General features: G+C 48.7%; 1 protein-coding gene and 2 long non-coding RNA genes across 5 annotated transcripts in view; 1 reads left to right on the top strand and 2 right to left on the bottom strand.

The window, feature by feature from the left end:
* LOC125083655 (uncharacterized) overlaps positions 1–796 on the bottom strand; it is a 39,712-nt gene extending 38,916 nt beyond the window's left edge. For all 3 annotated transcript variants that reach the window (XR_007122330.1, XR_007122332.1, XR_007122331.1), the window contains exon 1: positions 305–796. This is a non-coding gene — a long non-coding RNA (uncharacterized LOC125083655). The remainder of the gene's footprint in view (positions 1–304) is intronic.
* A 348-nt stretch (positions 797–1,144) lies between these two features.
* SLC1A1 (solute carrier family 1 member 1) overlaps positions 1,145–16,111 on the top strand; it is a 76,827-nt gene continuing 61,860 nt past the window's right edge. Inside the window, exon 1 of the mRNA XM_047700482.1 lies at positions 1,145–1,351. Within this exon, the coding sequence (XP_047556438.1) occupies positions 1,261–1,351 (91 nt within the window). The 5' untranslated portion in view covers positions 1,145–1,260. The remainder of the gene's footprint in view (positions 1,352–16,111) is intronic.
* Positions 12,579–14,670, bottom strand: LOC125083656 (uncharacterized). The gene is made up of 3 exons (XR_007122333.1): positions 14,430–14,670; positions 13,843–13,969; positions 12,579–12,689 (listed from the first exon to the last, which is right to left on the bottom strand). It is a non-coding gene; the product is annotated as an uncharacterized LOC125083656 (long non-coding RNA).

The raw sequence follows: 16,111 nt of genomic DNA, 5'->3' as shown, positions 1-16,111 counted from the left end.
ATCAATTTCAGCCAAAGGAATGAAGCTCTAATTGTGGGGTTTTAGTCATCAGATAATCCAGTTGGGGAGCTCCCCCACCCTCCCCATTCAGAGAGTAACCTCCACAATAGCAAAAAAAAAAAAAAAAAAGTGCAGATCTTACTTAATGTTAGGAAAGCTGACAGGAAGGCAGCCTAGAGCTGCGGAGGTGGTGGTGTAGGAAAGGAAAGAGTTTGTGTAAGTGACGGTGAAATAATGGGGTAGAAGAATTGAAGAGAACTAGAAAATTCACTTAGGGTCGCATAATATATTTGGCACCACTTACCTAGTTTCTCCAACTCCCCCGTTTGCCTTCCCAGTGCATTTGGCCTTAGGAATGGGCCCTCCCACCTTCACCCAGCACCGCTCCGCCCGGTGCTCACACCTAGTTACTCTGCCAAGTCTCACAGTTTGGAGGCCTTCAGCGGCCACAGAGCCACTCAAGTTTCTAAGAGGGCCCACTGAAAGCCCTGTGTCCACAGGCCATCCTACTGGTGCTTCCCCTCCTACTACCCCGAGAAAGAATTAATAATGGGGGCGGGGGGTTAGGGGTTGGAGCTCACCAAGTCCTGCTCTGCCTCCCCCCACTCCCCAGCCGTCTCTCTTCTCCGCTAGGGGCTTCAGGCGTTCTAGACGGCTGCGGCCGGGAGCAAAGGGCACCCACGACAGAGCTGTTCCCTCACCTCTCCCCACCCGCGAGGGCTCCGCGGCGCCCGGGGGCAGGCGTGTGCAACGCGGAGGGGAGCGGGTGTGCAGGCGCACGGCCAGACTACGGCGGCTCCGCCCATTTGGGCTCCACGAGGAGGAAACCCCAAATCCGAAAAGCTGGTCTGGCAGGACCAAAAAAAAAAAAAAACAAAGCGAGCGACTCCAGGTGAAGGCTGGCGGGGCGCGGGGCTGCGGGCTCCCGGGCTCCCGGCGCGCACGGCGCACGCCCCCACGCGCCCGCCGCTCCTCCCCCCTTCCTCGCTGGTTGGCCCCCGAGCTGCAGAGCGCGGCGGCGGCAGGAGGAGCCGGGCGCGCCCAACGTGCACTGCCGGCGAGGTAGCCCGGGCGACAGGCGCGGCGCGCGGTCCCAAGTGACAGCGGGGTGACAGCGACAGCGGCGGCCGCAGCGGCCCGCGCGCACCCGCCTCCCGCCCCCGCCGCGCCGCGGAGCCTCCACCGGTCCCTGCGCTCACGGCCGAGCTCCGCGCACAATAGCGGCGGCCGCGGCGGCTGCTCCCGGCTCCGGCGCCCGCCATGGGGAAGCCGGCGAGGAAGGGATGCGACTGCAAGCGCTTCCTGAGGAACAACTGGCTGCTGCTGTCCACCGTGGCCGCGGTGGTGCTCGGTGAGCGGCTTGGCGGGTGGGCGAGGCGCGCGCCCTCACGCGCTCCCCGCGCCCAGGCCGCGTGCGGGGCCGGCGGGTGCGAGGGTGGGCGAGGCGCCGCGGGTGCACTTCGTCGGCCTCGGAGCCACGCGGGGGCTTCCCCGCCGGGGTGCCAATGTCTGCGAGCGAAGAACAAAGCTCCTCGGGGACTCCGATTTCGGTGCTCCACGAGCTGCGGGTTCCTGCTTTACCCAAAACGATCAGAGGGGCTTGGAAGGGGAAGGCGAAGCTCCTGGTCCTTCCCGTTGGGAAGCAGACACGGTTTATTATGGGTTTTTCAGTCCTGTGTGCTCTCCGGCGCCCCCCCCCCCCCATTTTTTCCCAGAACCGTGCTGCCTGGACAGGGATCGAGTGTGGATAGGGTCCTCGGTCCTCGGTTGGACTGGCAGAGGCACCTTAGCCCCAGGGGTGGCTGGGCCCCCGAGGGGAGGGAGGTACAGGGTGTTGCCGCTCACCCTGGGCCAAATTCTTGCCCGAACTCAGGTGTGTGCAGTTACGGCCCGCAGGAGGTCACTGGGGAAAGAGAGCTAAGAGAACTCACATTTCTTCCTTTCCCACCCTGGTAACCTGCCAAAATAGCATCCTGGAGCCTCCTCGCTCTCCACATTGTTGTTCTATTGAAAATAATTTTGAGTCCTATTTGCGTGTTTTTAAACAAGGGTGTATTTAAATGATTACTGGACTAAGCGGATGTCTGAGCCATTGCTCAGAGGTAGGAGTTGTTCCGATTTCGATTATGAATTTCTGCCAGTTTGCCTGTCTTAGCACTGGGGCTCTGGAATCCACTCCTTTGGGGCTGGAGTCCGTCTCCTTTTCTCCTTGAGCTCACACAGGTGGGGACAGCTAGCAGGTGAGATTCCTTTGAAGTCCCCATCTTCCCTCTGGAAACAGCAGCTGGGTTTGCTGAAAAAGGGATGGGGTGCCAGCCTCCGGACCTCCTGCACCTTCTCCAGGGATTTCTGAATCTCAGAATATTGGGCATTGCCTATCCCTACTCTTGATGCCCTACCCGCCCCCCCACCAAAAAAAAACCTGTGGAAGTTAATGGAATCCTCAGAGTCAGATTTGCTCCTCCAGAACCTTGTGCAAAATATAGTCAGTTTTCGAGTAAAGAAATAACATCTTGGAATTGCTTTAGCAGAGGCCATTTGTGGAGGAAAGGAAAGAAGTAGAGAAGAAAGTCTTTCTTATCTGTTTAACTCTATTTCTCCCAAGGGCTAAGTGGGCTTAGGGGGTTTTAGGGAAGGTTTATCCTGCCTTCACTACATTTAAATAATATGCCACAGAGAGAGAGTGATTTGATTTCCCTGTATCAAACCGATGAAATGGCCTTGTTTGTTTTCCCTAGTGATAAGCGTCCAGAATTAATTGTTAAGCCCTTTTTAAGGATAGTTACTGGGTAACTTAGATCAGCATTTCCTCCTAATTCCTGGTAAAAGTGGAACAATGCTGCCTTTTTAGCCTCAGAGTTCTCCAGGAATACTCACCTGTTAACCAAGTGTTGCATACCAATGTTCAGTGTACCCATTCACTGGAGGCTGGTTTGGAGAGGATTTTGAGCAGTTGTTCCCTGGCCTTTGGAACCTGTTGCAAAAATACAGCTTCAGGGTCAAGAGAGATTACATGCCCATTTTGCAGATCTGGCCTTTGGCATCAGGGCACTTTCCAACAGTTTTTAACCTGGGTGAAGCTCGATTCAGACACTTTTCTCAAGAAAGAGAAACCACCATATAAAAATGTCAAGTGCCCCACTGAGGTCTTTCTGGACATTTGCTCCTCCAGGAACAGCACAGGGCTAGCCTGAGGGTTTCCACTCCTGGTCTGAGAAGTGTCAAGCCTGAGCCATCCCCATTGTGCCTATCACAGGCACCTCCCGGGGTCTTTTTTTTTTCTCTAGAGCACTGGGTCTGAGTGGAAATCATACCTCTCTTTGGAGTACACGAGCTCAATTATTTAACCAGAATGAAATTCCAGCTAACTTACAACAGTGAGGCTGAGTCCATATATAAACTGATAGTAAGTTTATTTTAGAAGTCTTAATTGATACAGAAAGTCACCAGCTTTCTCCGGCATCCTCCTTTCTAGACCTTTTTAAAGAAGAAACTGTTAAATTTATTATCTCCCCTGACAGAATGTCGTCTTCTGATTATAGCCACCAAAATGTTTGGTCCACCGTCAAAATGTTTGATCCCTGCTATAATTCAGTGGCCCTGACACTTTAAAATATTTTGATTATTGAAATGAGGGACAAAGGTTTTTATGAGCCCGCTTAAAGCCTCTGTTTTTCAAGACCTAGGATATGAGAGGAAATGCAGTTAAAGAGATTTTTTTTTTTTTTTACAAAAATATGGGAAGGATTAACCATTTTGTTTCATGCCCCATAGCCTGGATCTCAATTCATTGAACAGGCAGAAATTCTAAGGGTAGATGTTTTTGTGCTCCAGCTGGGAATTCTGTCCAAACAGAAGCACTGTGTGTAAAAATTCTGTGTCTCGGCATTCTGATTCAAGTGACTCAGTGACGATCATTTCGTGTACAGATCTTCCTCAACTTGGGATGGGTTTAGGTCCCCATAAGCCCATGGGAAGTTGGAAATATCAAATATCATAATTCAAAAAATGCATTTGATACATCTGACCTGCTGAACAGCATGTCTTAGCCTGGTCTGCCTTAAATGTGCTCAGAACGTTTACATTAGCATACGGTTGGGCAGAATCATCTCACACGAAGCCTATTTTATAAGGAAGTGTTGAGTATCTCATGTAATCTGTTGAACGCCCTAGAGAGAGAAGGTGAGGAACAGTGGTTGTTGGGTGCAGAATGGTTGTGAGCCCATCTGTTGTTTACTCTCTTGATCGCGGGGCTGCCATGCCCAGCGTCACGAGAGAGGACGGCACCACATCTCACTCACCCAGGAAGAGATCAAAATTCAAAAATTTGAAGTCTGGTTACTACTGCACCAGTGTCGCTTTCGCACCGCTGTGAGGCTGAAAAATCACGCCAGGGATGGTGTGTGTCATGTTGGTAAAGCGCTCGGGGAATCCTCACCCCCGTCACAGCCCAGAGCAGGCACTTTCTATCCAGGACGTGCCTTATTCCAGCCACCTGGAAAACCTGATTTCCACCTTACGGGTCTTCAGGAAAGGAAGAAGATGTTATTTACATGACAGAGCTGGCAAGCTTACTCATTCTGAATCATTTTCTTCCGAGCCGCTCAGGAAGCTGTCCTTTATAGATTCAGATGCCGCTGCTTGACATGGAGAACATTCTTCCAGCTTATTAGGAATACCCTTGCCCCGGCTTCCCGTCCCCTACCCTGCGCCCCAGCAACATGCATTCCGCAGTGCTCGTTTGAGTCATGGTAGATGCTGTATTCCTCTGTTTCTGGGTGTCTGTGAGGCCTCTGATGAGGGGGGCCGGCTGTGCTCACCTGCACAGAGCCTTGTGCATGGTAGCATTCCAGAATATGCATATTACTGATAAAGTTCATTTGGTTTTGCGACTCCCATGCTTGGTACTGCTGGGCCTCTAATCAGCCCAGTCTTGGAATATATCTGTAGCAGCCAACACTTAGATTGTCCATTCGGTAGAGACTGTCCCAGAGCCTGGGCACAAAGCAGCGAACAAAACCGTCAAAACCCCTTTCCTCATGGAACTTCTGCTCCAGTGCAGAGAGTAACCATCAACAGAACAAAGAGGTAGACTACCACGTGGTGTGTGTCAGATGGTGAGAACAGGGAGGGGGCTGGGAGGGGCTTGCGCTTTTAAGCAGGGCCACAGGGAGGGTCCCACTGAGAAGGAGACCACTGAGCCAAGACTAGAAGGAGGTGCGGCAACAGGTGCACAGGTATCTAAGGAGCATCCTGGTTTATTTGAGAAGGAACAGGGCGTGGAGGGAGGGAGAGGAGGTTGGAGGGGACAGAGCAGTGGGAGAGTGTGGGCTCCTCTAAGGACTTTGACTTTTCCTGGGAGGTGGGAAACCTTTGAAGGGTTCTGAGCAGAGCAGGTGGTCTGGTTGTATTTTAATCTGCTCCCCCTGGGCTCCCCCTGGCCGCTGTTTTGAGCACAGACTGAGGGAGGGGGCAGGGGGTGGAAGCAGAGCCAGGCTAAGGAGGCTAGAGGGCACTTAACCTGCTACACATTTGACTTCTTATACTTCTCCAACCTCATTTCTATCATGCCTGGTGAAATATTAGGAAATGCTCATGGAAAAAAGGCAGTGAAAATGTTTTGCGGCTACAAAGTAGGTGTTGCCTCCATAACTGTCTATGAGGACACTATAACATTGCCCACGTAGGGGTGAGTGAACGGAGACTCAACAGTCATGGTCACTCAGATGAAAACTGATCCTCCGGTTCCTTTCCCTCCCCTCCTTTGGGCTGCTTCTCTCTGTCTTGCTCCCCAGCTCCCTGTTGTAGCCGGTCCTTGCCGACCCTCCTGGGAATCACAGTAGTGTGGGCCGAGTGCCATACTGGGGTGCCATACTTTGGTCTGTGTTGTCCTTTTCTCCCCTGAGACTGGGCAGGGGCAGAAACATGCCTCCAGGACTCTGCGAATCCCCGTGGGTGCAGTCGGAGGGATGCTGCTCTGGTGGGACTTGGCAGTCTCATCAGCCAGACTGGCCTCCACGGTGGGTTCAGACCCACCCTTGTGCCTCTGGTCATGAGGCTGTGGGGTTCTTCCTTCCACCTTCAAAGCCTGCCTTTCCTGCCTTCTAACGGAGGAGCTGGGCAAGACTGCAGCGGAGGGTATGATGGAGGGACATGGGAAAATAAAAGGAACAAGGCTGCCAAAGAGGCAGAGGCAGCTCCTGGGGGTGGGGGGTGGCCTAGAATGCCATGCTGATGAGTTTGGACGTGGTCTGAGGGTTATGTTGGCAAGGACATGGTCAGAGCTGTGCTTGGGAAAGATCACTGACAGGTGCGTGTGGCGAATGGATCCTGGGAGGGCAGTCTTGCAGGTGGGCACACTACCAAGGGGACTCATGTCTGTGTCCAGACAAGGAGAGCTAGAGCCCTTGGCTGCTCAGCTGCAGTGGGAATGGAAAATAAATGACAGTTAACTCGAGGTGCTCAGCAGGTTAAGCTGATGGGGTGTGGCCAGATTTGGTCCTCCAGGGGAAGGAAGTGACCATCTCTAGCAGGAGATGGAATCCTAGAAGTGGCACAGACTTGGAAAAGAACTATTGTGCACCCCCACCGTGCAGAAGGAACATCTACTTGTATGCAATACTGTGCAGTTAGAATATATTCTCCCCACCCCGCCCCGCTAAGCCATGAGCCTCCCTAAACCCGCAGCATCTGTCACAATGCATGGTGGACTCGAAACATTTGTTGATTTGTTGATGAGACATTTATGACCTGGAGAGTAAGACATTGTCCTGGTTTATTGAGTGAATAAATGAGCCCTAAGCTTAGCCTGAGCTCCATTTCCTCCATAAATTTTCTTCTGTCTACTTCAGCATTCTCCAATCTTGACATCAGTACCCCAGATTAACACTTAGTCTACAGATATTTCGCATGATCACCTTTTCCTTTTCAAAACTAGATCATAGATCCCTTGAGGCCCAAAGCACCCCCATTACTCCTAGCCAATGCTGGAAAACGAAACGAGACCTTAAAGTAATGGGACTGACTCTTCAGAGCTCTTTAAGAAAGTGTATCTGATACTTAAACTTTCTGGGCCTTTGTTTTCTTATCAGAAAGAAGAGGGATTTGGATGAGCTGGAAGAACAAGGATTTCATTCACATGCCAGCTCCCCATTATAGATAGTGGACTGTCTGGCAGGATATGTTTGTTGAGAAGGAATTGGAAACAGAAGTTCTGGAATTGATTACTGATGTCTGCCAAGGGCTTGGGAACAGAGAGTAGGGGCATGTGTGCTGTATACTCAGTTGGCCCTGGGTTAGAAAATCTCTGTGGTTCCTTCTACCTTTAGTCCTTTTGCTCAGAGATGATGTCATCGTCATTCCTCGGTTTATTGCTAGGAACTCCTCCATGGGACACTAAGCAAGTGATAAAGGAATTACAGGAGGATGACACGGTCTTGATGCTGAGTCAGTTGTAAACCTCCAGGACTTGAGTTTAATAATGGAAACTATAAAAATAAATAAATAACGTGATTTATTTGTTCCATGTCAGCTTTAGATTATTCAGGAATATGAGGTCTAATAAACTTATGTTTTTTCTCTATACGTATACATATCTTGCATGTGTCTGATAAGTACTTTAGAGAATAGGTCCTTTGATTGGCGTGGCCCAAGTTCCACATATTAAAGAATTAGAAAAAGAATTTGGGGCTTTGAATGTCCCTCCCTGATCTTTCATTTTTTAAACCAAATCAGAACCAAGCAGATGTGGGGACTCACTAAAATTCTGAGTTTGGGTTGTTCTGTGCATGGTATATACACCTCGAGCCTATCAAACCAAAACCCCACATAAAGCTATATGAACCCAAAATGATAAAATAAATCTTTTAAAAATTATCACAGATGTTAGACTCTGCCCTGCACCTTATGTTGCATACATGTTCTTAACGCCATCTGTTGGGAGGAATTTGAAGGTAAATTGAGGAAGAACAGAGAAGGGCCAGAGAAGGTGTGTGTGTGGGGGCGGGGGGTGTGTATGTACCTGTCTGTCTGTCTATTCAGTTTAATAGTCAGAAAAGAGAACATTAGGGACACCCAGGTGGTGCAGACAGTTAAGCATCCGACTCTTGATTTCAGCTCAGGTCATGATTGCAGGGTCCTGGGATGGAGCCCCACATTGGGCTCTGCCCTCAACAGGGAGTCTGCTTGGGATTCTCTCCCTCTCCCTCTGCCCCTCCCTCCTGTTGGTGCGCTCTCTCTTTCTCTCTCTGTGTCTCTAAAATCAATCAATCAATCTTAAAAAAAAAAAGATTGTTCATAGCTACTCAATATCTTGTTAGATGTTGCTTAATGTGAGACATTGGATTTTTTTTCTTTACAATATACAAAAAGAAAAAAAAAAAACCTGTAAAATCAAAGTTACCTACCTGCCAAAAATTTGAGCAGCAAGCAGTAAAGGAAACTTCAAATGAAGATACATGCTATAGAAAATTACCATGAGCCAGATGAGGCTCTGGTAGAGCTCCCGTAGTAGCTCAGACAGCAAAACCCCCGCTAGGTCAGACAGGATGTGCTTACCTGGGACGGGGAATTCAAGAGAGAGCATATGCGTGCTCGTGGGAACGCTTGCTTATGAAGAGAGAAAGCTTTCCACATTAATTACTTGTGAGAAATTGTGATTACCTGTAACAGAGCTGAGCCTCCCAGTAACTGTCCTGTGGGGACTAGCGACACGCTGGCCGGGTGCCAAGGAAGCGCAGTTTGCCCGAGGAGCTGCAGATCCCCCCTGCCCCCGCAAACACCCCCCCCCCCACGCCCTGTCTTCGGTGCTGGAGATCCAGAGTCATGTATGCTCTGAGGACCAGCACTCTCGAAGCAAACGAACTCATTTTCAGTGACACCAAGCAGCCCATTTAAAACCCCCTGCAGCAGTGCATTAACGTAGCAGGTGTTTTCAGGGGCCTTTCCTATTTAGAATGTTAAACATACATCTAATAGCAGAGAATATCAGAGACAGTGACTATTAAGCCAATAATTCACTTCAGAGCCGTCGTTCAACTCAGTGGCTAGATGGAGAAGGAGCTAATTCATTGCACTTGCTAAGGAAACAGACCCGACTGCAACAAAGAGTGCTCTGTTGTAATTAGCGCACTCCACAGTAACACCTCTGTTGATGGAAAGAAAGTGTTTCAGTGACTCACTCGTTGCCAGAAATGTTACAACCCCACGTTAGAGAAGTATCTGCCAACTGCCTGTTCCATTACCAGAGGTAGAATACTTCCTTTCCAGCAAACACTCCTGCACTTTCCGGGATAAGTGGACCTTGTCCCAGGCCCCAGAAGTTCCAGGCTGTGTGTTCTGGGCTGTTCCTCCTTGGGCCCCGGCTCCAGTTGTGTTCCGGGCAGTGGTCCCCCCTCAGCCAGGACGAGGAAGATGCTGTGCCTCATTCTCCAGCACAAGACCCAGAGGCAGCACTAAGGAGATGAGCCCCTCCCACCAGTCCCACACGTGCGGCCTGAGGTCTTTGTTCCCCCAGGCCTCCTGGTCTCAGTGTCCCTAACTGTGTCCACAGATGGGACAGCTGTCACAGCACATCTTCATGTGTCCAGGAAGTCTCCTGACGTGAGCATCACATGTCTCTGTGAGGTCTTCATGTTGATTGCAAAGAGGTGGCCTTTGGGACTGGAACTTCCATTCAGAAATGACCAGAGAGGGTCCATGCTGTGTGTTTATTCTTTTAACTGCACTGAGACAATTACTCGAGTTCAGTGCCCTCGGGTTTTTAAAGCTCCATTTACTTACTCAACTAAGAAGGAAACCCTTTGGGAAGAGAGCTTAAGTGAGTTTATATAATCAAATTATGTTTTACCACTGTTCTGTTGCTCAAGAGTTATCTGGTTACTTATAATTCGTAAAGAAGTAAGTCATCAACAACAATAAATGCATCATTACCAGAAATACCTAACCACTGAAAGCCTAATCTCCAAGCCTCTTCCCACTTCTGGAGGATAAACTGACTTTGCTCAGTTCTTCTGGGTATTTCAGATACTTCATTGTCTTCCAATTCCATTAATCACTTACAGGTTTCATACAAGATTCCCCAAATTATGAGACAACAAAGGAGACACATTTTCTTCTTTGAAAAGTTATTTCTCTTGCAGTTCACCAAGCCCATGATTTGCTAACATTTGTTGAGAGCTTTCTGTGGGTTTTATGCACATTTATTTCCCATTTGAGCCTGAGTACAATGAGGTGGGAAGTTTGCCCTTTCGCAGATGAGGAGAAAGGAACATAAATGGCTGAAGTCCCGTGGCTGAGGTCCCAGGCAAAGCTGGGATTTGTACCCAGGACTGTCTGACTCCCAAAACTGAGGTTCATAACCATTGAGCAAGGTTCCTTCCTTTTTAGCAGACCTTGCTACACCAGCACGTAGTTCAAATGACTCTTGCAGACTTCGGTCTTGTACGGTAACTAAACAAAGCCTGTGCCCCACCTTCTCCCTCCATCCCTTGCCTGTCTCTTGGACCCTTTATCCTGTCCTGGACTTGGGGTCCCCAGTGGTTAGCCTTCCCCTTTTCCGCCCTCATAACCCCTCTATTTGAACAGGTATTCTGGCCGAGCTTGTCTAGTGCTTGCTTTCCCAGGGTGTGTTGTATTTTGCTGCCCTAATGCTTCTGCTCGTTGTTTCACCGACTGTTACCCTACTCATCCTTGCAGGTGAATCTCCTAATTTCTACTTTTACTGTGTAGACCGTCAGAGATGATCTGCCTTCTCTGTGCTCTTGTCACCTTTCATTTAAATCCACATGTCACAATGCATTTGCACCACCTCCCAAACCCTGCCCTGTGGCAGACCTCACAAATCGACTACTGCAGTCTTAACCACAGAGCTCAGTTATGGCCTCAAAATCCCCAAAACTGTCCTCTGGGAAACCACTGTCAATCAAAGGGAATTGGGGTGTAAGAGGAAAGGTGTTGTCTGTGATTGGGAAGACCTATTCACTTGGCAATCGATTAAGAGCTCATTAAGCAAATATTAATGTTACTGGCAAAAGATACAGGTGAAATCTGTGTTTCGTCCCAGTGTGTCAGAGGCATTGTGCGTGCAGATACCACTAACAGTAGCCCAGGTGTGGTAAATGCTGCAAGAAAGCCCCATCTTGCCTTGGGCCTTCAAAGAAGAGAGGCAGAATTGAGAAAGGATTCCTGGAGAGGGCCAGGAATGGCCTGGAACAGGTGTGGCAGGATTCCCCAGGCTGGACAATTGGAAATATTACAAGAGCCCAGGTCGAGATAACGATAAGAGGACAAAGGCCCATATCCTGTCTTATGTCCAGTTTTGGTACCATGTGCAACTACTGTGTAATCAGTGTGTTGCTGTGTTTTCACAACTTCTCTGTCTCACCTCAGTTTCCTGAGGATAGAAAATATGCTATCTTTTTTGGGTCTGTCATACTCATGGCACCTAGCACTGCACCGGTTTTGTAAAAGATGCCCCCAGATCTTTTTTCACTGGTTATAAAACCTTTTTTGTTGAAGGAAAGATAAATCCTTGGTGAGCCTCTCCCATCGGTCCCCAGGCTAACCACTTAGTTGTATGGGTTTTTGTTTGTTTGTTAAGATTTTATTGATTTATATGAGAGAGAAAGCACAGAGGGAGAGGGAGAAGCAGACACCCCACTGAGCAGAAAGCCTGTTGCAGGAGTGGGTCCCAGGACCCTGAGATCATGACCTGAGCCAAAGGCAGATGCCTAACCAACTGAGCCACCCAGGTTCTCTAGTTGTATGGGTTTTTGAGTGAAGACTCTGGGGAACTTTTGTCCAGCTGCAGTTATCCCAAATATACTTTACTTCTACTTTGGGAATCCCAGAAGAGGAAGCCTGGTTCTGAAGCCATTTTAGTGTGAGCTCCACATGGCCTCAAAGCTCCCAGACTCAAGGGCTTCTCCCTACCCTGAGGAAGGTGTAACCTTCTTGGGACACCAGCACCAGAACCAGCCTGATCTCCAGGGAATTCTTTGGACTGATTAGAGAGATCCATCTGGCCTCCCAGATTTGGTTCATGGCATAAAGCTGAGTCAGCCTTGAATGATAGAGCTTTTTTGAATGTGGTAGTTAACGATTCCTATGTCTGTCGGTGAATTTATTTCTAGGTTTCTCTCCCCCTGCCCCCCCCCATCTTTTTACATCCTTGTCCAAATTCTGCCCATTTTTCTCCCTGTTTGGAGATTATTTCTCTGATAAGGAATTAATTAGCCCGTCTGTGCTGTCTGTTCCAGGAGATCTTGAGCTTAAACTGCTTGGATAAACACTAGATTTGGTCATTAAAAAGTCTGAAGATGGGTTTTTCCTTTTTTTTTTTTTTTAAGATTTTATTTATTTATTTGACAGACAGAGATCACAAGTAGGCAGAGAGGCAGGCAGAGAGAGAGAGAGGAGGAAGCAGGCTCCCCGCCAAGCAGAGAGCCCGACTCGGGGCTCGATTCCAGGACCCCGGGATCATGACCTGATCTGAAGGCAGAGGCCTTAACCCACTGAGCCACCCAGGTGCCCCAGGTTTTTATTGGCAAAAGTTAATTGTCAACCAGGAGACGTAGCGGGTCGGCTCCATTTCTGCTTCCTCTTCATCGATTCCTTTCGAGAATTTCCTCAGGTTTCATGTGTGGAGGAGGAATGGAGGTGGAAATGTTGTAGTTCAGAAGGCACAGACCCTGAGAAACAAAGTTTACACCTACTCTTGTTTAAGTGGGAAGGACTGAAACTTGGCTTGCTTTTTTTAACCTCGAGTAGGTAACCATAGAAGACAGGACTTATGGAATCTAAGATCTGGAACCCTTAAGTTCCCTGGGCTTTAGGGCTCATCCCAGAGCTTCCAAAGCCTTTGGGAATCCTGCTCATTGCTCTGGGCTCTAGGGGAAAGGGTTACTGGATCAGAGCAGGTGGGTTTGCAGCTGTGGCTTTTAGATTTTTCTCTTTCTCCCCCTTACAGCATTCCCCCCGCCCCAGGCAACATCTGTTGTCCACCCGGGCAATGAAGAGAAAGGGAGCTGAAAAGCCTCACAAACATTAAACATTCCAAGATTCCAAAAGTAAATAAAACCCTTCAATGTTACTGTGAAAAGATCACACTCACCATGTTTGAATTTGGGGGGGATCTCTGGTGGTCATCTAAAATGCATTTATGGTTATTTCTAGACCTTCTGTTTAATCCATTGTTCTCAAACAAGCTTATCCATGGGCAGATACTTTATAAACCTGTGGAGTTACTTATAAATGTTTCTCATTGTTTCTTATTGTTGGGGGGGTGCAAATGGGGAAATGTGGATCCTTGGTACGTTGTCATTCCTTGAAGACGCTAGTATACAATGTCATCTTTGTGTGTTTTTCTGGGGCCCTACTCTCATCCTGTATGAAAAGGCATCTGGGCTCCTTTGAGTGGCTGTTTGGCATGTTAACATTCTAAACAGGACTGTTCTTTCACGAATAATAATCAAACAAGTTGGCCATCTTTGCCTCTTTTTTCTTCCGGTGAGGATTAAGAGAAGTATCCAAGGTATTTACAGACAGATTCCTGACTCAACCTCTCAACACTGGAGACCACTTTCATTTTAATTTTTAAAATACCATAAACTTCTTCGAGAAGTCTTAACTCACTTGAAGATAAATGTAAATATTTCTGTGGTCCTTGCGGGGGGCTGGGGAAGGATAGTTCAGATTTACAGCTCCATAGAAGCGAGGGCAGATAGGTAAACAGTCAGCAGGCAGGTGGCATAGCTGGGAATCATGAGAGAACAAAGATCAAGGTGACAAGTTTTCCAAGCAAAGGTGAGAAACAGCCAAGCAAAATAGGGGAGTTCCACTTACTTAGCCTTCTGGGTGCAAGATTCCTCAGACTGGGAATTGCAGGCTTGGGACAGGTGGCTGGCTGCCTTCTTTCTGCCAGAGATCCATCTCTTTCTCTGCTCTCAAACTGTTCCTGACCAAAAACCAGCTGTGGGGAAGATGGTCAGATTTTGTTTACTCATAGGGAAAAGTCTTCCTGAGATTATGTAGTGAACCCAGAAGGTGTTTGTGGGAGCCATAAGACTGCTTACGATAGGTAATGTTCCAGATATATAGTGTTAAACCTGAGGAAAAGTGTATCCTCTAACCGGAGATCCCAGGGCCTCTCCAAACCATACGAGTGTGGGTGAGGGGACTTAAATTCCTCTAGGGACTTGGAGGCCAAATATTTGCCCAGGTACCAAGGATGGGAGAGAATAGAGTGAAACCACAAGGTAGATGAAGGTCTTTCAGAGACATACATAAAACAAGCTGAGAGGTGGTATCATCCATGAAATTATCAAACATGGTAAAAAAAAAAAAAAAGGGTGATTTCAGAACCCACTAGTCAAGTCATAGATAACACGTCTTAGAAATAGCCCAACCACACAAGTGTGGGACTGACACACCTTTGCGGGAGAGAGGGTCTGTTTGTTCCTGGATTGAAAGTTTCACTCACAACTGGCCTCTAAGCCAGCTGATGCTTCCTGTAGGGACTGGAGTCCTGTGGGGTGGTCCTGCAGCCAAGCTTGAACCCAACAGGCTCTTTGGACTCCAGGGGCCCCAGAAACCTGGGAGAAGTCCAGAGGCATAAGAACCGGCTCCCAACTTCTCATGGGTGCGTCACCATCGCCATTGTCAAAGGAAGACAATCCCACCGGTCAGGAAATACTGGAGAGGCTGCATTTATGACGGATGGTCCTGGAACAATGTGGCACAATTCACGCCCACATTCCTGTGGCCCAGTTTTCACGCCTAGCCAGTGGCATCCTCTCTCTGAGGTTTCCTCCTGCCTTTTGTAATTTGGTATGTTGAGTAGAGTAGAAAAGGCGGTGGCCTCCTGGGCCCACAGAATGCATGGTAGTTAATGCATCCTGGGTTCATTTCAGAGCAGTACTTAGCAAAGTAGCTGTGGAGGGTCAGGCTCTGTGCCTGGGGCAGTGGGTGTGCGGAGGTGAGCAGAGAGGAGCTCAAGATGGGGGGATGGGCCGGGACAGAGGTCTGTTCAAGGAGGTAACCGATACAGATGAAGCTCTGCAGGCCCAAAGAACAGGTTTATTCCACCGGAGAAGAGAGCCCAGGAAGTGCTTTCTAGAGGAGGTGACGTTGTAGCTAAGTTTTGAGGGGCGAGTAGGAGTTCACTAGGCAGAGAGTGATGAAAGAGTTCTTTTTGTTTTGTTTTGTTTTTAGAGGGGGATCTATACAAAAAAGGGCACAAAAGCAAGGAGCATCTTTAAGAAATAGCAGGGAGTTTGCTGAGACTGTATGTGACGAGACAGAGTGGTGAGGACGTGCAGTCCTGGATCGGTTAGGGAACTTCAGAAACCCAGAACCCACTCGCTGAAAAGTGTTTCACTGGGGCGCCTGGGTTCCTCAGTTGGTGAAGCATCTGCCTTCGGCTCAGGTCATGGGATCAAGCCCCGCATCAGGCTCCTTGCTCAGCAGGGAGCCTGCTGCTCCCCCTGCTTGTGCATGCACACTCTCTCTCTCTCTCTCTCTCTCTCTGGCAAATAAATACAATCTTTTTTTTAATCTTAAAAAAAAAAGACACCCAGTTCTAATAACTGTGGGAAGCTGTTAGCTGTTAGCTGTTAACGGACAAGGGGAGAGGGCAGTATTACAACAGTGCAGTGAGGAGTGGGGCTGTGGTAGAGGGGCCCCATGATGGGGCCTGTCTGGCCCCAGGATCACAGCTCCTCCTAGAAGCATGGCCAGGCAGGGAGGGAGTACGGGTGATGAGTACCCCAGCCTCTGTCTCTATGTTTGAGATCATAGCTAGTGCTTCTCCTTGGCTAAACTCAGCCAAAGCCAGAGGACACAGAACTTTTGGTTACACACTTTGAAGAGCTCAACCTCCTGGGATCTAAAGCAGGGCAAGAAAGGACAAGTTAAGTCCAAAAGGCAAATAGAGAAGAACCAGCACAGAGCCATATGACATTGAGTGCTAAGAGGTTTCCTTAGGACACTTTTTTTTTTTTTTTTTTTTTTGGCAGAGAGATAGAGAGCACAAGTAGGCAGAGCGGTAGGGAGAGGGAAAAGCAGGCTCTCTGCCAAGCAGGGAGCCCCAATGTGGGACTCGATCGCAGGACCC

The sequence above is a fragment of the Lutra lutra genome, chromosome 13 (assembly GCF_902655055.1).
Source record: "Lutra lutra chromosome 13, mLutLut1.2, whole genome shotgun sequence".
Classification (NCBI taxonomy): Eukaryota; Metazoa; Chordata; class Mammalia; order Carnivora; family Mustelidae; genus Lutra; species Lutra lutra.
Note: the sequence above shows the minus strand (reverse complement) of the source record. Positions and strands in the feature narration are given on the sequence as shown.